Source organism: Amblyraja radiata, chromosome 10 (genome assembly GCF_010909765.2).
Source record: "Amblyraja radiata isolate CabotCenter1 chromosome 10, sAmbRad1.1.pri, whole genome shotgun sequence".
Classification (NCBI taxonomy): Eukaryota; Metazoa; Chordata; class Chondrichthyes; order Rajiformes; family Rajidae; genus Amblyraja; species Amblyraja radiata.
This window is the reverse complement of record NC_045965.1, coordinates 21355849-21379950: the sequence shown is the minus strand read 5'-3', so window position 1 is coordinate 21379950 and position 24102 is coordinate 21355849. Positions and strand designations below refer to the sequence as shown.

Sequence of the window (24102 nt, the reverse complement as noted above, 5' to 3'; positions counted from 1 at the left end):
GCTGAATGCGCATGCATAGGTGCAGTGTAGCTGAATGCGCATGCATAGGTGCATTGTAGCTGAGTGCGCGTGCATGCAGAGGTGCAGTGTAGCTGGACAGAGTGGAGTAAATAAAGTGCATGCTTTAGCAATTCATGTCTCTGAGTAAATCATTATATTCCTGACACATGTAGTTAAAACAATGACCCACTTACGTGTCCTTGGCACGCTAATTACGCGACCTCATGGTCGCGTTGAGGCGCGACGGTCGCGTGCGACTTCATTCGCCCGCACAGCCGTCTGAAGCACGTGACGTCATATCGGTGAGCCACGGGACTGACTTACCATCGCCCGGTGGGGTATCGCCTCAGCGCAGAGGGAGAAGAGGAGGGAAGAGACAGCAGCCCTAAGATTTTTGCCTCCATCACAGTGAGGAGGTGTTTGGTGGACTCACTGTGGTGGATGTTGATTTGTGTTCACTGTCTGTTCTGTTGTTTATTATTGTATGTATGGCTGCAGGTAACGACATTTCGTTCAGACCGTAAGGTCTGAATGACAAATAAAGGATCTAATTCTAATTCTAATTCTAATTCTAATGAAGATGGACACAAAATGCAGGAGTAACTCAGCGGGACCGGCAACATCTCTGGAGAGAAGGAATGGATGATGTTTCGTGTCGAGACTCTTCTTCAGTCTGAAAGAATGGTCTTGACCCGAAACGTCACCCATTGCTTCTCTCCAGAGATGCTGCCGGTCCCGCTGAGTTACTCCTGCATTTTGTGTCTATCTTCAATTTTCTTGGCCCCGCTCTGGGAGTAGTAGTGGGGGCGGATTTGGACCACAACGGCCGTGAGCCCCAGGCCGAGCTTGGCGATCGTTTGCCTGCTTCTGCTGCTGTTGGAGGTGAGATTTTGTGTCGCGCCAGGGTCTTGGGCCTGTCCCACTTTGGCCGTCAGTTATGCGACAGGCTGTTAGCGCGCAAAGTTTTCGTTCGCTACAAAGATTTCGGAGCCCCGCACGATTTTGCGCACAACTCCATACCCCTCCGCGCTTCTCAGTGGGACCTGCCCCGCATGGCCACATGGTGCCTGTGTGCCTCAACTCGACGACGAGGTCTTGTAATTTGCGTGCCAAGGACACGTAAGTGGGACAGGCCCTTTAGCCTCATGTTACACTTGTTGCATTTATGGTTGAAACACGGCCATTTTTCCTGTCAGCCAGCCAGTCCAGATTGCCATAGGGGGGTTGCACGTAAGGTCACTGGGTCATAGGGCTTGACGTACGGAGCCGCTCAATCCATCTGGAGGACATCCGTAACGTCCGGTATATGTTATTAATGCAAGAAACGCGTACTTTCCTACCTGTTAAAAACCGCCAAAATGTTGAATTTGTGCGCTGAAAAAAATTGTGGAAGTCGGGGTAAGTGTGAGAGACATGTACCCAACTTTAGAATTCCAAAAGTGAAGCGAAATGAAGGTAAAGAGAAGCGAGAGCTGAAGGGACAACAGCAGCTAAAGTGCTTGGCGAACATTGAAAATATTGGTAATTATCGCGTTTGCTCACTGTATTTCATCAACAGTAAGGCATTATTTGTGTTTTTTCTTGATTCCTTTGGTATCTAAAAAGTTTCAGAAGTGATAAATCTGGTTAAATTTTTCTTCAAGTGCGTTTTCATTTTGTATGTAAAAACCCACTTGAGAACCATGGGCGATTTAAAAAATTTACAGCCAGATTTATCACTTCTGAAACTTTTTAGATGCCAAATGAATCAAGAAAAAACACAAATAATGCCTTACTGTTGATGAAATGCAGTGAGCAAATGGCCAATGTTCGCCAAGCACTCTGGCTGTTGTTGTCCCTTCAGCTCTCACTTTTATCTACCGTCATTTCTCCTCACTTTTGGAATTCTGAAGTAGGCTAAATGTCTCACACGCTTATCCCGATTTCCATAATTATTTACAGCGCAATAATTGACAATTTTGGCGGGTTTTAACGGGGCCCGCTCCGCTGGAAACAATGGTAAGTGCTTACCTGCAGTTCATCGCGTGTACTCCATTTGGAGTAGCCTAGCAACAGTACGGGTCATGGGTCGTGACCCGACTGCTGTGAAACCTCCCTATAGCTCATGCCAAGAGAAAGCAGTCTGAACTGGATCTTGTAGGCACAAAGCTGATTGAGAGGCTGCAAGGCTATCTGCAATTTCTTTCACTTGAAGCCTACAACCTTTCAGCAGACATGCTGTAGCCAGGCACATGGAAACAAACGCAACGGAAATGGATGGATATGGCCTCGTGCAAATCATTTTTACCCACTCTTCTTCGTTCACAACCCATTGGTTTCTTGTGCCCTGTGTTCGGTGAGCTCATACCTCCAAATCATGCTGTGATCCAAAGTGATGGTTGCTTTCTTTATGCACCCATATCGGAGAAATAGATTCAATAATGGGCAGAACACAAAATCTGATCTGCATCTGGCAGATTACTGCTTGTAGACCAACGTGATTTTAAAGATTTAAAAATGCAGGAACAGAGATCAGCAACCAAGTCATGGATGATGATTTAAAATAGCAGGTGTGGAGATTGGATGGGTGGTGGACATGCATTAGAATGTGCCTCTCCTGTTACCGAGCATTTGTTTTGCTCTGCAAGAGATGGTGTTAATTGAATGGTGTCTGAAGAAGGGTCTTGACCCGAAACGTCACCTATTCCTTTGCTCCATAGATGCTGCCTCACCCGCTGAGTTTCTCCAACATTTCTCTACCTTTGTGTTAATTGAATTGATGAACTTAAATTTTGGAATTCTGCTGTTAATTCCATTGTGCAATGACTGATGTCAATACCTATCTCCTCAGTAGACCTCCAGTGGCCATTGGCCTGATTGGCCTGCTTTTAATGGGATGAATGTAACAAGCATAGATCCTTACCTACGTTTTATAACAAAAGAGTGAAAGAATAAGCTGCAAATTAACACAGATAGCAGCATCCTTGGGTCTAATCTTCCTGCTAATATGGAGCATTGAAATATTTCCCTTGAATTTGGAAATATGTTGTATAAGCTGTGATTAAAATGTGTTATATAAATTGGGATTAAGAAATATCAAGGCTCAAAACGATCACTATAAATTGAAAAAGGAGATGCGATTGGCTAGGGCAAAAATATATAGTCACTCTACCTAACTTCTGTAATGCATTAAACGTTTTCTGCATAGGAAGGAACTGCAGATGCTGGTTTAAAACAAACATAGACACAAAAAGCTGGAATAACTCAACGGGACAGGCAGCATCTCTGGAGAGAAGGAATGGGTGATGTTTTGGGTCGAGGCCCTTCTTCAGACTGTATCCAGGTTCAGGAAATTCCTTTACTCATAAACTAATTATTTTGTTTATCTACAAATTCATCCTACTCTGCTGGGGCAGCCTCCCTTCTTGCAATACAGGTTGCAAGATTGCTTCTCAATAATGGGAGAAGGTGTTGAACTCACCCTTGTGATTTTTAACCCATGAGCAAAATCAGCATTTTAAACACACCACCTACAAAGTGCTGCAAATGTTGATGCCACTCACAGCACAATCAGAATGTATTTGTGTCTATCCGCAATGGTTGTGTTAACTGAGTTGAGACTACTCCAGTCTTACAGATTTTGAACATGTGGCAAATCTACTCCAAGTATTCCATGCATTTAAATGCAGTGAGTTGTGTAAATACTACAAAATAGTAAGATTAAACGAGAACTTACCAGTTTGAAGTTTGATCTGTATTTTATGAGGAGTTACGATGAGGGATTACGTGAAGAACCCGCTCAGTGCGCAGGCGCGGCATACTTCCAAGCAGCGGTGTGGAATCACAGATAGACACAGTTATTTGAAGTAAACATAGTAAAGATAAGGAGACATCAATTTATTAGTTTGATCCATATAATGAGGGTGGGAGCGGAGGGCACGTAATCCCTCATCGTAACTCCTCATAAAATACAGATCAAACTTCAAACTGGTAAGTTCTCGTTTAATCTTACTATTTTACTTCGGAGTCACGTGAGTGACTACGTGAAGACTTCAAAGCTCTGTGATTTCAAACCGTGTAACAGTTCATACTTCACTCGCTGCCGAAGTCATTCGAGGGAGGAAGTATGTTATCGTAATCAACCATGAATCTGTTTGTAAAAACAATAATGGTGTTATTAACAACAACAAGACCAATTGCTCCCCCGGGCTTAAATTATATATTTTTTGCAGATTCTTTTTCTGCAAACGATACAGGTTCTGTCAGTGGTTTGTTATAAAAGTTTGGAACGTATACTCCCTAGACCACCCTGCAGTAGCCAGGATGTGGTCCATAGGCTCGTCCATCCTCTTAGTCACTGACGTGGAAGCTGTTCTGGTGGAATAAGATTTTATACACGTTAGTATTTACTCCAGCAACTCCCAGTACCTGCTTGAGCCACTAGAGATAGTTTAGCTCGTCACCCGACCATGAGGTTTCCTGTGGCTGACCCATAAGGCTTTTTCCTCTCCCTCGGTATTCCTTATTGTGTCGATCTCTAAGTGGGTCATGACACATAAAACGTGGTTCAGGTGGGTATGCCCGGAATTTCATGACTGGACCTGATGTTCCTGGTCTGTTCTGTTTGGCCAACCGTTGAATGGGCATGTGACACTATCTGGTGTTATAACCATGTTGTCCCATCGCAGTAGATGGGAGAGCTGGCTCTTTGTGTTGATGTAAGGCCACCAGCATGTCCATCTTCAGGGTAGGCTATTCCAGGGTGAGTGACCTGGCTGGTGATCATCCCCTAAGGTATGTCAGGATTTCACTGACATCCCAATTTGGGTGTACCTATTTCTGGGGAATGGATTGATATACCTCTCCTGTATCTGATCACCAGTGAGCGGTACCCAAGTTGAGTAGGCTAACAGAACATGTCCTTCATTGTGGTGAAGACCTGCCAGGAGCTCCAGTACAGTTTTTTTTTTTTTTTGTTCTTTTTTTTTTTTTTTGTTATAGTTGAATGTGTAATTCCTGTTTTGGAAACAGTGTACCATTTCTTGATGCTCCTCAGGTATCTTCCCTAGGATATGCGACGGAATGCTGTCATCAGGTTGATAGTGCTCCTGATCCAAGCACAGCAATGGTCTTCCCAATTCTGCAATTCTTTTAATGACCATGTCGAGGATCACTGGGAACCATGCTTGTGGACTTGGTCCACTGTAATTTGCGTAGTACCCGACTGATGAAGCCGTAGTACCTATTGAAGAGGTGGAAGGAAAGGAAAACATAGAGATTAGGTTCCCCCCACCCCTCAATACGCGGGAATGTCTCCATTGCCGCTGCCTTGAGATTGGTTTCATGTGATGTAAGTTAGTACGTGGTGATTTAATTGGATATAAGGAATCGATATCTGGTGTCCATATTGCTTAGTGATTTCAGCAAATATTTTTGGTTTAAATGTATGTTTACAGTATTTAGCTCACCTGATAGGTGAGTTACTGATGGTCAAACATGTTTGACGACATACGGTTTCCAATTGTTAATAAATTGTCCCCTAATATCGATGTTCTCCGCCCAAGTGGTTTGGTATATGCCACCACTGATGTTGTTATCTTATAAACGAACATGCAAATTTGGTGGATTACTGAGCAAATGCTTCACTAGAATTAAGTAAGTTAATATATAACATGTTTAAGTCAATTCATATTGGCATTAAGTATTACAAGCTCAGTAACACATCAGGACACATAAGATGTTACTCAAAACAGGTGGAAGTGTACAACCATAATCCTTCCTGCCGATAAATTCCATGATAACACTAATCAAATCAGATTAATCCATTTGCCCCCATATTACAGGTATGGAGATAGTTTTGAACACTAGTATCTCAGCTCATAGGAAAGGTACAAAGTTCAGTAGCTGGTAATGCTGCTATATCCCAATTACTTTGCCACGTAGTTGATTGGTGGTTAATGCACCATGACTGATAGTCTTAATGAATACCAGATAACAACGTTGTGGATGGTCAACGTAAATATCTGGATATATATTTTGTGCACCGTTCCCAGAGGCACTGCAATACTGGGTCGATGCGTGGAGTGGACGGAGCAAGCCCCTATTCCATCTCCCTGTTCCAAAATTCAATTTAATATATGGTCCCTTGTTAGGCGCTTCCCCCCCCCCCCCCTGGTGAATGCTATGTACTAACTTCTCTGTTTCTATCCCAAGTACAGGCCTCGTGGCTGTGAGTCTGGAATCGAGGGGTTAAAGGCTCCTGTACCCGATTGGCCCAGCTGCGTCAGGTGACGGGTGACTCATCTGAAGTATAAAGACCAGAGCTTCCCAGAATCCTCCTCTTCGTCGTGGACTCTGACTGATAAGCAGTCTGTTGGTGGGGGCCGAGGCAGCCTGACCACATGGCATAGAACTTTGTGTATTTTCACCATTCCTTGTTATCAGATATTGTATTGGGACGGATAAGGGCTGACCTTAGAGTTTTCGTGTATTTTGGTTTCAGGGTTGTATCTCTTTGGGCAGGTTTTGGAATCTCCGGTTCGACGGCCCATGGTGTGGCTGGCTGGAGCATTGTTAAATTGTTTGTCGGTTTATCCATATCCCTGACTGGGTTGTTTATATCAGGTTTGAGTTTTGTGTTCCAGTGAATAATTAAAACTGTTTTTGAACCTGAACCTGGTTTTTGACTTGTGTTACGTGGCTCTGAAGTACTTGCATTCGGGAGTCGTAACAAAATGGGGGCTCGTCCTAAGTTTTGAGGACCCTAGACGTATTTAGGGGGTTGTTTTTTTGGTAGGCTTCTGGACTGAGGAAGTCTGTGTGTTGTGAAGGAATTTTTTCTTCCCTGTTTGTGGTAGCATTAAGGCCCAAGTTTTAGCTGGTGGGTTGGGGCTACATTAAAAAATGGAATTTAAGGTGAAAGAATTTGTTGAGGCTCCTAGTCGGGAGTTGTTTGATAGATGTACGAAAGAGCATTTGATTTTGCTGTCTGAGAACTATGCCGTGCCTATTGACAAGCATTCAAAGAAACACTCCATTAAATCGGAGTTGTGGGCTGCGTTGGTGGAGGCTGAGGTTTTGCCTGGTGGTGCAGACAGTCCCCCACCTTCTGTTCAGCCAGTTCAGAACATGGAGGCCATCATTAAACTGAAGGAGATGGAGCTTGAGTCACAGAGAATTGCCTCTTTGTTAAAAGAGAAAGAGCTCATGCATGTTCTTGAAATGAAACGGCTTGAGGAGGAAACCAAAAGGGCTGAATTTCAGCTGCGGGAAAAAGAAATAGATAATTCCCGGGTTTCTTCTAGGGAACGGGAGTTTGATATGAGCAAGAACATCCGCCTGGTTCCCCCATTTCGTGAGGAGGATGTGAACAAGTATTTCACAGTGTTTGAACGGGTGGCTTTGTCCTTGAAGTGGCCTAGGGACGTGTGGACCTTGCTATTGCAGTGTGTCTTTGTGGGTAAAGCACGGGAGGTGTACTCGTCTTTATCTGTTGAAAGCAGTCTGGACTATGAGTGTGTGAAGTCTACAGTATTAAGGGCTTATGAATTAGTTCCAGAGGCGTACCGGCAGAAGTTCCGGCGCTTTAGGAAGTTTGATAGTCAGACTTATGTGGAGTTTGCTAGGGAGAAGGAGGCACTTTTTGACAGGTGGTGCGCTTCTCAAGGAGTGAAGGATTTTGAGCTACTGCGGGCCTTGATAATTATGGAAGACTTTAAGAACTGTCTCCCTGAGAGGGTTACTACTTACCTTAATGAGCAGAAGGTGAATGAGGTGTCTAAGGCTGCGGTGTTGGCAGATGAGTATGTATTGACTCATAAATCTGATTTTGTTGGGCGATCCTATAGTATTGGTGCACGGCCGGTTGATCGAGGTGGTGTCGCCGGTGGCAGTGTCAAAGCTGTTTCTGTGCTTGCAAATGGCAGCACGTTGATACAGGGGGAGGTCCGAGCTGATAAGGTTGACGGAAATGTAAGGACTGATGAAGGTCCTGTGTGCTACTATTGTAGAAGGAGAGGGCACATGTTAAAGTCGTGTCCCGTTCTGAAGCAGAAAAATGCAAAGCCTGTGGCTTTGGTGGGTGCACAGAAGGCACCTGTCGTACCTGAGGTGCCTGAGTCTGATGAGTGTAGGAATTATTCTGCGTTCATCATGAATGGTTTTGTTTCTCTAGAGGATGGGGGTGATAGAGTTCCAGTATCCATCTTGCGTGATACTGGTGCTACTCAGTCCTTTATATTGGATGGTGTACTGCCGTTTTCTGGGGAATCATCGGTTGGGTCAAGTGTCCCAGTGGTAGGATTCGGGATGGATGACATGGTAGTGCCTTTGCATACCGTGCGTCTCGAGTCTGAGTTGGTTTCAGGCCGGGTAACTGTTGGGTTACGGCCGTGTTTTCCCGTTGGGGGAGTTTCTGTGATTTTGGGGAATGACTTGGCAGGAGGTAGAGTTTTAGTCACTCCTGAGGTGACGGCTGTTCCGATGGTGCAGAGTCCTGATAGATTGGCTATGCAGCATCCAAAGGTCTTCGCAGCTTGTGCTGTCACGAGGGCTATGGCTAAGAGCCAGGCGAAGTTTGAGGATGTGGTGGACCTGAGTGAGAGCATTTTTGGGGATCAGGATGATAGATCCTGTGTTGTGAAGGGTGTTTCTCCATCTCAAGATGGGATAGTGTCTGGAAATGTGCCGGTGTCACTGACACGTGACCGGCTGGTTGAGGAGCAAAAGAGTGATCCAGGTTTATCTGATCTGTGCGACTGAGGGGGATATGGATTCCACAACAAAGGGGTATTTTCTAAGGGATGGCTTACTGATGCGAAAGTGGTCTCCCTTGGATATATCTGGGCATGATGATTGGAGCGTGGTTGATCAGATTGTGATGCCTCGTCGGTATAGGGACGAGATACTCTGTTTGGCTCATGATGGTCCTCTGGGTGGACATTTGAGGGTCCTGAAGGAAAAATGGTTGCAGGAGGATACAAAACGTAGTGTTTTAGACCACGTTTGTACTTTTCGCTCTAGACTGAGGAGGGCCTGCGAACTGGCAATGGGTAATCTTGCCTCTGCTCAGTCTAGGATGAAGGACTGGTTCGACAGGAAGGCTTCTAGTAGGAATTTTTCTCCGGGTGACAAGGTCCTGGTGTTGTTGCCTATTCCTGGTTCCAGTCTGCAGGCTCGGTATAGCGGTCCCTATCAGGTGGTTAAGAAGGTTGGTGAGAGGGATTACGTTATTGGTACCCCTGATCGGAGGCATAAGACTCAGCTCTGTCATGTTAACATGATGAAAAAGTACCATGAGCAGGAGCCTGTGGAGGTTGATGGGTCGGAGCTATGTCCTCCTAAGCCTGTTTTGGCTGCAGTGGTGCTGCCCCCTGACACGGGTGGTGATGTGGGGGAGGCACGGTTGTCTGTGGCAGTAACGCAGGGAAAGCTGAGTAACTCTGAGGCTTTGGAGACGCTTCCCTTGCGGTTGTCTCATTTGACTGGCATATCCGTGGCAAGGATGATGTATTGGCTGATGCATTGTCGCGCCCGTGATGTCTGTGTTACTGAATAGTTGCTGAAATTTGGTGGTGTTTTTTTTAGTTCATTTTCAGAAACTTATTCAGTATCTTTGGGTGGGGGTGTTAGGCGCTTCCCCCCCCCCTGGTGAATGCTATGTACTAACTTCTCTGTTTCTATCCCAAGTACAGGCCTCGTGGCTGTGAGTCTGGAATCGAGGGGTTAAAGGCTCCTGTACCCGATTGGCCCAGCTGCGTCAGGTGACGGGTGACTCATCTGAAGTATAAAGACCAGAGCTTCCCAGAATCCTCCTCTTCGTCGTGGACTCTGACTGATAAGCAGTCTGTTGGTGGGGGCCGAGGCAGCCTGACCACATGGCATAGAACTTTGTGTATTTTCACCATTCCTTGTTATCAGATATTGTATTGGGACGGATAAGGGCTGACCTTAGAGTTTTCGTGTATTTTGGTTTCAGGGTTGTATCTCTTTGGGCAGGTTTTGGAATCTCCGGTTCGACGGCCCATGGTGTGGCTGGCTGGAGCATTGTTAAATTGTTTGTCGGTTTATCCATATCCCTGACTGGGTTGTTTATATCAGGTTTGAGTTTTGTGTTCCAGTGAATAATTAAAACTGTTTTTGAACCTGAACCTGGTTTTTGACTTGTGTTACGTGGCTCTGAAGTACTTGCATTCGGGAGTCGTAACATCCCTAGATAAGGGACGTATCAGATTATTAAACTGATAAGAACAGATACTACACTTGATCTTAGCCAAAAGGCCGAGAAGCGATGCAGCTAAAGCTGTATCCAAGGATAGTTTGTCGTTAATATATAGACATGCCATGACGGAATGTTTCTAAGTGTCAGGGCTAGTTGATTCTGGATAACTTTGACCTAAATGCCGCAACGTTCATCATGGTTACTCCATCCAGGTAATTGCGGTATATCCGAAACTTATATGAGAAGGTACTGAATAGTGTGCATCTTCAAGGTCGATGTCTACCATAAAGCATCCTTGGATCCATGGTAGTAGTTACAAATCCCATGAATGGGTATACCTGGTGAAATACTCAAGTGGTTTATCAACGATGGTGCGACATTCACCATCGTGGGAGGGTAGACCACTTGGGGTGCTTGCTGAATTGGTGGCAAGATATTAATTCTATTCCCCTTGTATTTATTTTTTGGTATATAACTACCAAGAGTGATAGCTTCCTAGCCAGGCGTGATTCATCCACCCCTTGTTAGTACAACCCTTAACCTTTATGTGATGGTAGGAACCATACTTATCTGTCTTCATTGTTGTTTTCTTCGGTTTCTGGTTCCTTGTTCTTGTAGGGACGATGTTTGTTGGGGGGTGGCACATTTTCCCCTGGGGCCTGCTCTGGGCCGTGGCCTAAAATGCTACAGGTTTGGCATGCAGGCCCCGAGCTTTCACCAGTACCATGAGGTAGACACCCCTGGTGGACACGTAGAGGTACTGCTGTCTGGTTTAGTGTGGTGCTCATTCCAGACTCTGCCCTCTTGTGCCGAATAGTTTGAACACTTCGTCCAGTTTTTTAGGACTGGTTTGGTAAGTGCCAGGTAGCAGGACCTTATGAGGTCGGCGTTCTCATAGTCCTGTTAATTTCATAGATTGAGGGCAGGTTTGTGAGTTCATTTCAGAAGTTATGAGGTATACCGTTGAACAGTAGGGTCAGGTGTTTTGCCATACTACCCTGCCCTTCTGGAATGAGCAGGTGGACATGATAGCCGACGTCAGGGTACCAAATGCATTTTAAAAATATTTAGGTTAAATGCGCTGCTCAATGTGCCGCGCCTGCGCACTGAGCGGGTTCTTCACGTAGTCACTCACGTGACTCCGAAGTAAAATCCTCCACGAGGGACTGTGATACAAAAAAAAAAAAAGAATGCTTTAGATTTGTCAGCAAGTTCAAAATGTTCTTTAAGTTACATGTCTAAGAATAAAAATATTTTAAAATCACAGGTGAAATAAGGTGTGAAAAAAAATCAGATGAAATAAATAATGTTAAACCAATATTAAGATAATGAAACGTGTCACAAAATAGAACACTCATCTATTCATTTCTTCCTCAAAGAAATGCTGTCTCAACATGGTGAAGTACGCCCTCTAGCAGCTTTCTGAAGCAAATATATTTTTCTGCAAAAAGAAACAAAGACTTTGAGAGCATTTCGCTTGGTTTTCCACGGCTTCAGTTAATTGATTGATGAGAATTAGGTAGGTATGGATCAGATACCTGTTTTCTATTAACTGGCCGTCTGTCAGATCCATTCCTACATGTTAATTATTCAGGACGATCTGATGGGTTATTTCCCCTAAGGATTGCAAAACAAAAATCAATGGCTGTCAACTCTATACTCTTTCCTGTATGAGTAACTAAGGTGAGCAATCATGAATGGAAATTGTCTGATTTCACACCCCCGCCCCCTCCCTCCCCACAAGAATCTAGAACTTTGCATCATTGATTTAGACAGATGAGGTGATTTTTTTCCCTTTCAGACGGTCATGTCTTTACATAGATCAGTGTAGGGCAGGAACAGATCCGCAACTCATAGCGCAATTAATTTTAACACTCTAATAATGCCCTGGCTGAGATCAGTTATCTGATCAAACCCAAGACTTCCTCAGTGCCTACTGTACAACGATTCATTAAATACACCAGAACAGCCAACCAGATATTGTAATCCTTTCAATATTTTATTTTGAAATCAACATCCTAGGTTAAAGTTTTACCTGCACAATGCCTACATTTATGGGTAATGACGTTGTTTTGTTGTGAAACTTTGCATGCTCTCAGAACCCAGGCATTCAGAAAACCCAATGACGTCAATATTAGCGTCATGTCTGAAATTTGCTTTTGCGAGACTGTACTGTACTCGCATTAATAAACTTAGGACTGTTCATTCTTTGTGTGACAATGGGTGAATCCACTTATGGTTGTGGCGACTGGCATTGCCACAACCATAACTTGACTTTACTTGAATCTTGTTATGCACAAAGCTTTATAATAATGCTGAAGACTCAATGTTATTTGAAGGGCTAAAACATTTCTCCTGCATTCATAGACAGAATGTAGCAAAACCACCCGCAAAGCACCTAAACTAGATGGGATCCCAGTCACCACAGCCCACTGTGGTTTCAGCCAATGCCTCTCAAAAATGAATGTCCAGAAATAATAATAATAATGGATGGGATTTATATAGCGCCTTTCTAATACTCAAGGCGCTTTACATCGCATTATTCATTCACTCCTCAGTCACACTCGGTGGTGGTAAGCTACTTCTGTAGCCACAGCTGCCCTGGGGCAGACTGACGGAAGCGTGGCTGCCATTCTGCGCCTACGGCCCCTCCGACCACCACCAATCACTCACACACATTCACACACATTCACACACAGGCAAAGGTGGGTGAAGTGTCTTGCCCAAGGACACAATGACAGTATGCACTCCAAGCGGGATTCGAACCGGCCACCTTCCGGTCGCCAGCCGAACACTTAGCCCATTGTGCCATCTGTCGTCCCGGATGCCAGAATACAGGGACAGAGACAAGAAACAGCAACTCAGATTGTTATCTTAACTCTGTCATTAGGAAAATGTTATTAACGATATTAATTTTAATTAAGGATCTTAATTGGAGCAAGACAGATTACAATGTCATTGGGCAGGAGCAAAGGAGGGTAGATTCGAATCAGTTGTTATTGCGTAAATCCACAAAGGACATGTCAAGGCTTTTATACGTATGTTAAAAATATGCCGTTGACCAGGGAAGAGTAGGACTGCTCCGAGATAAAGGAGGGAATTTTGCTTGGTCAGAGGATGTAAGGGAGGTACTAAATGAATACTTTGTATGTGTGTTTATCGAGGAGAGGACTAGGAAGACACCAAGATCAGTGTGGAGAATGCTAATGGTCTGAAGAAGGGTTTCAGCCCGGAAACGTCGCCTATTTCCTTTGCTCCATAGATGCTGCTGAACCCGCTGAGTTTCTCCAGCATTTTTGTGTACCTTGGAGAATGCTAAGGCAGTTTGAGAACGAGGTGGTGCAGAGGCTCGTGAAGAACATTAAGGTGGATATGTCCCCAGGGCCTGATGAGATCTATTCCAGGTTGTTAACGGAGGCAAGAGAGGAGATTGCAGGGGCATTTACAATGATCTTTGTTTTTACTCTAGCCACAGGCGAGGTCCCGGACGATTGGAGAGTGGCCAATGTTGTCCCTTTGTTAAAGACAGTAGAGAGAATTCAGGGAACGACAGGCCAGTGAGCCTCATGTCAGTGGTCGGGAAGCAATTGGAAATAATTATACGAGATAGGATTTATTCCCATTTTGAAGAGCATGGGCTAATTAGGGATAGCCAGTACGGCTTTGTTCATGGCAGGTCATGTCTGCTAACTTGATTGAGTTTTTTGAGGAGGTGACAATAGAGATTGATGAAGGTAAGGTGGTGGATGTTTTATGCATGGATTTGAATTTTGATAAACTTCCTCATAGTAGGTTGATCCAGAGATTAAGATGTTTGGGATTCACAATGACATGGTCATATGCATTCAGCAGAAGACAGAGGATTGTGGTGGAAGATAGATATTCTGGCTGGTGGTCTGTGACCAGTGAAGTTCCACAGGGTTCTGTGCTGGGACCTCTGCTAGTTGTGATACATATCTAAATGACCTGGACGTAAATGTAAATGGGTTGGTGAGCACGTTTGCTGACATGACTCACATTGGAGGAGTTGCAGGCATTGAGGAAGACTGTCAGAAGATACAGCAGCAGAAATGAGCTGGGAAATGGCAGATGGGGCGTAACCCAAGCTAATCTGAGGTTTTGCACTTTGGGAGGGTGAATGTAAGTTGTATGTAGATAGTTAATGGCAAGGCCTTTGACAATAGACAATAAACAATAAGAGTAGGTCATTCGGCCCTTCGACCCAGCACCGCCATTCAATGTGCTCATGGCTGATCATCTCCAATCAGTACCCCGTTCCTGCCTTCTCCCCATATCCTCTGACTCCGTTATCTTTAAGAGCTCTATCTAGCTCTCCCTTGAAAGTATCCAGAGAACTGCCTCCACCACCCTCTGAGGCAGAGAATTCCACAGACTCGCCACTCTCTGTGTGCAAAAGTGTTTCCTCATCTCCGTTCTAAATGGCTTACCCCTTATTCTTAAACAGTGGCCCCTGGTTCTGGACTTCCCCAACATCGGGAACATGTTTCCTGCCTCTAGGGTGTCCAAACCCTTAATAATCTTATATGTTTCAATAAGATATCCTCTCATCCTTCTAAACTCCAGAGTATACAAGCTCAGCTGCTCCATTCTCTCAGCATATGACAGTCCCGCCATCCCGGGAATTAACCTTGTAAACCTACGCTGCACTCCCTCAATAGCAAGAATGTCCTTCCTCAAATTAGGGGACCAAAAATGCACACAATACTCCAGGTGTCATCTCCCTAGGGCCCTATACAACCGCAGAAGGTCCTCTTTGCTCCTATACTCAACTCCTCTTGTTATAAAGGCCAAGATGCTATTCGCTTTCTTCACTGCCTGCTGTTCCTGCATGGATACTTTCATTGACTGATGAACAAGGACCCCCAGATCCCGTTGTACTTCCACTTTTCCCAACTTGACACCATTTAGAATATAATCTGCCTTCCTGTTTTTGCTACCAAATCAGAATCAGAATCAGAATCAGAATCACACTTTATTCGCCAAGTATGTTTTGCAACATACGAGGAATTTCATTGGCCAGATCAGTCATACAATTAAAAGCAACAGATCACTCAAAAACATATTTTAACATGAATATCCACCACAGTGACACATTCCTCACTGTGATGGAAGGTGAAATAAAGTTCAAGTCCTTCCCTTAGTTCTTCCTCGGTCGTGGGCCTCGATCCCCCGTTGACGGGACGATTTTGACTCGCGTAGCTGGCAGCGATCGTGCCCTCCGCATCGAGGTGATCAGCTCCCGCATCGGGGGGATGTCAGCTCCCCCGCGCCGGGCGATCGAACCTCGCGTCGGGGCTGGTCGAACTTCTGCGACGTTGGAGCTCCCGACTCACCCTCTCCTGACAGTGAGCTTGATGGTAAGTCCGCAGGCCGTGGTGGGAGCGATCCCAAGCAAGGGATCAGCTCCGATGTTATGTCCGCGTCCCGCGGTGGGGCTCACAAGTCTGTCCGAGGAGGCTTCCAGCTCCATCGATGGAAGGCCGCAGAGCACCCGGAGAATGTGATCCGAAAATTAATCACATCTCCGGCAAGGTAAGAACCTGAAAAAAAAGTTTCCGCCGATCCCATCCCCCCACCCCCACATAAAACAAACCGAAGAACATTAAAACAAACTTTTAACACACTAAAAAATAACAAAAAGAATGGAAAAACGAATAGACTGCCGGCAGGGCAGCCATCGCCCCGGGTCCCTGGTGGTATATATACGTCACATTTATCCACATTAAACTGCATCTGCCCACTCACCCAACTTGTCCAAGTCACCCTGCATTCTCATAGCATTCTCCTCACAGTTCACACTGCCACCCAGCTTTGTGTCATCTGCAAATTTGCTAATGTTACTTTGAATCTCTTCATCTAAATCATTGATGTATATTGTACATTTGAATCCCTTCATCTAAATCATTGATATTGATGTATGACAGCATTGATGTGCAGAGGGATCTTGGAGTCCAGGTTCATAGCTCACTGAAGGATGTCATGATGCAGCTGAATAGGACTTTGGTGAGGTCAGATATAGAGTATTGTATGCAGTTTTGGTTGCTCCATTACAGGAAAGTAGTGAAAGCTTTGGAGAGGGTGAAGAGGAGGTTTACCAGAACACTGCCTGGATTAGAAGAGTTCAGCTACAGGGAGAGGTTGGATAAACTTAAACTGGAAAATAGAGACTTCCTGAGTGGACAATTGAAATATAAGAGTTTCTGAAGGATTTTGACAGGATGTTTCTCCTTATGGGAGAATCTAGAACTAGGTATAATTGATTTAGACAGATGAGATAATTTAAAAATAATTTTAGACAGTCTTGTGTCCTCACATAGATCAGTGCAATACAAGAATAGGCCCTTTGGCCCATCAAGTCTGTGCTATTATGATGCCAATGTGCACATCTGTCTGCACATGGTCTATATCCCTCCATTTACTGCCTGTTCATATAATTGCCTCTTAAATGTTGCTACTGTATATGCTTATACTGCTTTTTTCCGACAGAACGTTCCAGACACCTACCACACTCTGCGTGTAAAAATAAATTCTCTCACACTTCTCCTTTAAACTTTTCCCATCTCACCTCAAAGCTATGCCCCCTAGCATTTGGCATTTCCACACTTGGAAAAAGACTATCTACTTTGTCTATGCCTCTCTTAATTTAATATCCTTCTCTCAGATCACACCTCCTACACACCAAAGCTTTGGAGAGGGTGTATAAGATCCGCTATAAGATCTTTGCTACACACTATAGAGAAGACAATCCAAGTTTATCCAACCTCTTCCTATAGCTAATCATCTCTAATCCAGGCAATACCTTGCACGCAGAACCTGTTCCGTACCCCATCCAAAGCCTCACATGCTTCCTGTAATTCGATGACCAGAACTGCACGCAATACTCCAACAATGGCCTAATAAACATGTTGTACAGCTACAACATGAGTTCCTCAGTTGTATACTCCACACCGCTATGAATGAAGGTAAACATGCCATATGCACACTCTCTTTCTCAATGACCCAATGATACTTTATTCACGTGTACCTAGATACAGTGAAATTCTTTGTTTTTGCATCCAATCCGGTAAAATCATACAGCAGACTTCACCTTGCCAGTATACAAAGAGCTGCCATATTTCTGGTGCTGACAAAGTTTCAAAAGTTCTTAGTACAGTCTTAATTTCTCGTAGCGGAGAATCAGCCCTGCTGCCACACATGGCCACAAACTGTATACTTGATAAGGAAGGAAGAGAAAAGAGACCGTGGGTAATTGGGAATGCAGAGTCAAGGTTACTATCAGGTCAGCCATGATCTTTTTGTCCAGCAGAACAGTCTTGAAGGGCTGAGTATTCCACTTCTGCACGTAATTCATAAGTTTGTATGTTTAGAAGAATTCCTGCAAGAACATATGTGGTTCAACGTTCATTAGATCTTAAATGGGAAAAGAACAGATGAAGGACATCTAAAAAGGTGGATTCAAAATTCTCCCCATCTAGACTTCACAAGGAAGCATTCATTAATCAATACCTCCCTAGGTAGTAATGCCCATGCAAGCAGTTGGTTTGCAAGATAGCCTGTATTTACATATATGGGCTCCAAGGATGCTAATACATGCTCACTATCATGGATTGCCCTCAAAGTCAAGGTTGAAATCACCTTCATGCTGAGAAAACAATATTCAGGATCCTTGCAGGTAACCTCTGCTGATATGGGCCATCAGTCTAAAGAAAGGCCCTTCCGAAATGCCATTCGTCCACAGATGCTGCCTGACCTCCAGGATACACAAAAATGCTGGAGAAACTCAGCGGGTGCAGCAACATCTATGGAGCGAAGGCTTCGATTTTCCAGCATCTGGAGTTCCTCTAGGACTTTGTTTTTTGACCCAATACAAGTTACTTCACTGCATATTGCTCATTTTGGGAATGTCCCATTTTTGGTTAGGATGGTATTGCATTCACACCTGCATTTGGTTGCATTGCAGGCCTTCTAAATGGGCTGAACTTGTCTTTGTCACAGAAAATATACTGATCCCAATCTAAACATGAATGAGGGGAGTAACTTGCAAATGTGCAGGGAAATGCACGGAGCTCTGTTAAGTAGATCAGAATTTGGGATTGTATTTCAAATGCAAAGATTAATTTTGACTTTAGGGTTTTGTGTTGCCCCAAGCTACAGATTGGACATGATATAAACCCAACAACGTGGCCTGCATTTAAAGAGACATGGCACTAATGCAATGAAGCAGTGGCATATAGCCCTTGCAACACATCATCATGCTTCACCGATCTGATCGGCCATTGTGATGTGGCATTGACCCAGGAGAGGGATGAAGAAAGAAGAGAACAAATAATGACTGATATTTTCCCTTACTTCCCCATTAGAGGTTAACACACGGGTCTTCCACTGCACAGTGTAACTGGAATAGTGTTTGAAGTTGTCTTAAACTCTTAACATCTCAGCATCAACGTAAGAATTTGAGCATCCTGCCTGTAACTCTGCTGAAACCGCATGAAATGAAAAAGGTATTTGCTTTACCTAGCACCCTTACAGGATGCCCCAAGGTACTTTATAGTGAAGTAAGTACTTTTGACTCATAACCTCTTCTGTAATATGAAGAATATGACAGCCAATTTACACAAGAAACCTTGTACAAACAGCACTGTGAGGATGACCAAACAGTTTTCCTTTAAAAAAAATGTTATATTGGTTAAGGGATAAACATAAGATATAAGTCTAGGGTAAATTAAAAAATAAAATATTTAAATATCAGTTGATTTGTCTTTGTGATAATGCATGGTATTCATTATTAAATTGATTGAAAGTGGAGCAAGTGGACATGGTTGTTCAATGTGACTCAGTATATTTGGTGAATATCTTGGAAATGGTCTTGTTGTTGGATGATTAACTGCATGCATGATGACTTCAGTAACGGCTCTGCAACCATTATAGTCCCTTGAAATAAATAATAGAAATGTCATACGAAAGTGAAAGATAAACCAGAGAATTTAGATGAATAGTCTGGTAACTGTGGAATTGCAGTAGAAGACACAACCAACCTTGCAGCAGTATCCGTACCTTGACGGTCGAAGATTCTTACCACACTTTAATGAGAGCAGAGGACTTGAGCTTTCAAATTGATCCACATTGATTCAGATTGATAATACCACATAAAACAAACCATTATAACATCTAAATCTGGAACTGGAACACATGATGGAACTTGATGGCCTGTCAGAAGTCAGATAAGGGAACCGGGGGGGGATCAGTCTTCACATGTTCCTCCAATTGATGAAGGACGCTGAATCTCTGCTATAAATCACACAATATGGATGGTGCTGCCTATGAGCTCCTCTGTGCACCTTCCTCCTGTGGAGATGCTGACTCCACTACATCCAATGATATCCACCATTGATGACGACATCCTGTCTCTTTTGAAATTTCAAGAGCCTATGATCCTAATCTTAGCGTATTTAAGGACGCAAAAGTTTGAAGAAATGCTCTGGCCACACAAGAACTCTCTGCCAAACTTTGTTCTACGAGCTGTCATGAACCAACCACGTTGAAGCAACCATCAAGAAGGCACCCCAATGCCTCTCCTTCCCTAGGAGACCAAGGAAATTCAGCTTGGTTCCTATGATTCTTACAAACTTGTAAGATGCACAATAGAAAGCATACTGTTGGTTTGCATCACAGCTTGGTTTTGTGAATAGCTCTGCCAAAGACTGTACGAAATTGCAGTGAGTCGTGAATGTAGCCCAGTCCATCACACAAACTAGACTCCCACCATTGACTGCATCTATACTTCACACTCCCACAGAAAGGTAGTCAACATCATCAAAGATTTGTCCCACTTCCCTCGCTCCTTCTTTGCCATAATCCCATTGGATAGATGATTCAGAAGCTTGAAAGTGGCATCACCAGACACAGGAACAACTTCTTCCCCTCTGTTATCAGGCCTCTGAATACCATAAGTTAGGATACTGCTCGATTCACCTCTACTCCATTATGGACTTTGTCTACCTGGTGTGCTGTAATGCTGAGAACTAAATATTGAACAGTTTCTTCCCGTTAGCTCCATCTATTGTACTTGAGTTTGACTTAATTGTATTTACGTATAATATTATCTGATCTGTAGGATAGTATTTCTGTTTAAAATAAAGTTCATTAACCTTTCCCAGAGATAAGAATCATGGCAAACAATCTTCTTTCATTAAATTCTTGATTTCGAAGTTAATGACCTTAAAGAAGTTCAATAAAATAGTGGAAACACTCGGCAGGTCAAGCAGTATTTGCGGATTTAAAAAATGGAGTCAATGTTTTAGGTCATAGACCAGACTCTGCTTGTCCTGTTGAGTATTACACAGATAATTTTATTACTTTTCTGCTTTTATTTCAAATTTCCATGTTCTGCAGACTTTTAGTAGGGCAATATTGCTTTGTCAGGTTGCTAAATGCAGATGAAACTTACAGTTGAGAATCCACAAACTTTCTTTGTAGTATATTTTGTAACAGAGGTAATCATAGAACATTGAAAAACAGAACATAAAACAGTATAAGTCACTTCCTTCAGCTAACAATGTCTGTGTCAACCATGATGCCAAGTTAAACTAATCTCCTTTGCCTGTACGTAATACTCACATCTGCCTGCATATGGCTACGTCTCTCCATTCCCTGCCTATTTACGTATGTATCTGAATGCTTCCAAAACATTGCTATTGTATGTGCTTCCATCATTTCCCCTGGCAGTGTATTCCAGTCACTTTATTACACTCTAGGTAAACAAACTTGTCACATAAATCTCCTTTAACATTCCTCTCTTATCTTAAAGTTACTCCCTCTGCTATTTGACATTTCCACCTTGGGAAAATTACTCACTGTACTGTGTATATGCCTCTAATAACTTAATATACCTCTATCAGGTAACCCCTTGGCCTCCAACTCTCCAGAGAAAACAATTCCATTCTGACCAACCTCTCCTTATACCTAATACTCTCTAATCCAGGCGACATCCTGCAGCCTCTCCAAAGCCACCTCGTCCTTTCTGTAATGTGCCGATCAGAACTACACATAATACTGCAAATGTAGCCTGACCAAAGAGTTATGTAGCGCCAACACAACCTCCATTCTTCTGTATTCAATAGAATAATAATAATAATAATAATAATATATTTTATTGTCATTGCACATCAGTGCAATGAGATTTAGTATGCAGCTTCCAACCGATGTAAAGAAAAGTAAAATAAATAAATAAGCTGTGTGACGTGACCATCCGAGGGAGACAGTCCGATGCAGACTGATATCCAGTCTGATGAAGACCTGCTGTATGCTGTATCCTTATTTTACGATGCCATCCACTTTCAGGGACCTGTGGATTTTCACTGAGGGTCCCTCTGTATTTTCAATTACAATCATACGATCTCAGTGCTGAATTTAACATGAGGACAATGAGTCTCCTGGCTTTACAAGTAAAGTGACTCATCAGATCTACGTACTTCAACAAATCCAAGAACAGACAGCTTGCCGCAGACTGTGCCCCGGTCATACATTTTCATCTTTCCCTAACCCTTGCACATAACCAACATGATTTTGCATGTTAGAACTCCCCCCTATTGTTGCTGAAGGACTTACTTGCTTGGTGCTCCATAAACATTTGTTAGTACTGAGAAATTGCTTCTCACACTCCGCAAGCTGGCCAGTACCTTAAAAAAATAAAAGTAAAAAGTAAATGCAGTTTGGTCACTTAAAGAATATTTTAATGGTCTTCAAGAAATTATGTTTCCAGATAATTGCATAATTTAAATCTTAATCAAAAGGTGAAGTAAGTGTCTGATTCAATTCCCTTTGTTATAATATAGCTGCTTTCAACTAAAATGCTGCAATCACTCACTGGGGTAAATTTGAACTGAAATTATTGTGTCACTTCATGAGTTTTATTCCATTGTCACTCAGGCAGGAAAGAAAAAAAAGCATCAGAAAAGGGAATTGCTATCCAGCCTCTCTTACTATAAAATGTTGAGTTGGTGGACAAATCGCCCTCCAGCAGTACTTGCTGAAACCTGCCCAGGTGTGATTCTTGCTGCAAAGAGCACAAATACACAATGGGTCAAAGATGATTGAGATTAGAGATGCCCATTGATTTACAAGATGGGACATCACACTTTTAACATATTTGTGGCAGAACATTTAAAATTGTAAGATGCTTTCTCTTATTGAATAGGTATATTATTCTTTGAAAAAGAAAGTACTTCTTCAAAATATGTTAGAAACACAGCGTCAAGTGGGGGATGGTAGAGTAGCTCTTGAACGTGGTCTCCGAATTCCATCTGAGTTTAACAGTGCAAATTTCAGCAAAGAAGGGCAACATTATGGACAGCAGAGTGAGTGACGCAGCAGTAGAGTTGCTGCCTTACAGCACCAGAGACTCGGGTTCAATCCTGGCGATGGGTACGGAGTTATACTTTCTCACTGTGACTGCGTGCATTTTCTCCAGGTGCTCTGGTTTCCTCCCATGTCCCTAGGATGTCAACTTTGTAGGTTAATGGGCTTCTATAAATTGTTCAAGTGTGTAGAATAGAACTAGTGTACTAGGGTGATTGCTGGTTCACGTAGACTAAGTGAGCCGAAATGCCTGATTCCACGCAGTATCGCGAAACAAAACTATTTAAGACGTGTAGTGGAGGGCAACTGGCATCTGTAGATTAATGCTAGATTAGGACCAAGGGGTAAAATACAATGCTTTTGTTTAGCAGCACTGTAAATGCAACTGGATTAATTGGATTTCTTCGTGTGTAAAGGACAGAAAATATCCAAGTAGAGCTGTCCCAGAGGACCATTCTCATAAAACACAATGCCAGCTTTCAGAGTGATTATCATAGTTCCAGGAACAGGCTGCCGCTTTGCTGAGCAATTCATCAGGGAATGAGGGAAAACACAGGGAAAAATAGCTGAGACTAAGTGGGAGGGCAAGAAAAATTCTCAACAAAATAAAGAAGAGAAAATATTATTTCATTTACCTGTGCAAATGGTGTGACTATCAAATCATCTCCATGTCTGAAAGGATAAAATTAAATAAAAGTCAATCAATTGAAGTATGGTCATATTTTACAATTGGAATTCTGCACTAATTCATAAAAGTAATAACAATTCATTGTTGATTCCTCCCGCCTGCAATTATCTTTCACAATTACTAAAATGCTGAGAATAACTTTTAATAGATTTAGTTACAAAGTACAAGACACTGTGCATCAGAATGGGGAACTCACCACTACTTCTCCCTGTATAGGTTGTGTCATGAGGCCTGCCTTAAGGTTCAGACACAAGAGCATGGGATGGACATTAACAGAGGCATCACAGGCATGTGGCTAGGCTGAGCCATGAGACAGAACTAATGGGTCCTGATAAAGGCACAAGATATTAAACAGCTAAACCCTGTGCTTTGTTAGTGGAAGAAAAATCACAAACCATGAAAAGGCAAATTTGAGGTAAGAATGTACATATTAAAAGAATCACCACAGACATAATGAGCAGACATAGAGACAGTTTCTTTATTCATGTGTGTATATATTTATATCATGGTATAGGGACACATTTATCTGTTTTGTAGTAAATGCCTACTATTTTCTGTGTGCTTAAGCAAAGCAAGAATTTCATTGTCCTATACAGGGACACATGACAATAAACTCACTTGAACTAGAGTCTATGTCTTGAGAAAATATGAAAATAATATAAAAATATTTAATGATAAAATAAATGATGGAAAACCCCTAAAATTCATTAGTCAACAACATATTTTAATAGGAATGTTAAGGGCCTGTCCCACTTGGGCGACCTAATCCGCGAGTTCTGGCGAGTTTGCCCTCGACTCATACTTGCAGCATGGTCGACACGAGGCCGTAGGACGTCCT

The 24102-nt window shown here is 43.1% G+C and overlaps 1 protein-coding gene and 2 pseudogenes across 2 annotated transcripts in view; all 3 read right to left on the bottom strand.

The window, feature by feature from the left end:
* pde4b (phosphodiesterase 4B) overlaps window positions 1-24102 on the bottom strand; it is a 167123-nt gene that overhangs the window by 119490 nt on the left and 23531 nt on the right. For both annotated transcript variants that reach the window (XM_033028307.1, XM_033028308.1), the window contains 2 exons: window positions 23212-23248; window positions 21827-21897 (listed from right to left, as the gene is read on the bottom strand). In XM_033028307.1, the coding sequence (XP_032884198.1) occupies window positions 21827-21897; window positions 23212-23248 (108 nt within the window). The remainder of the gene's footprint in view (window positions 1-21826; window positions 21898-23211; window positions 23249-24102) is intronic.
* On the bottom strand, window positions 6013-6164 carry LOC116978174 (annotated as a pseudogene).
* LOC116978169 lies at window positions 10172-10269 on the bottom strand (annotated as a pseudogene).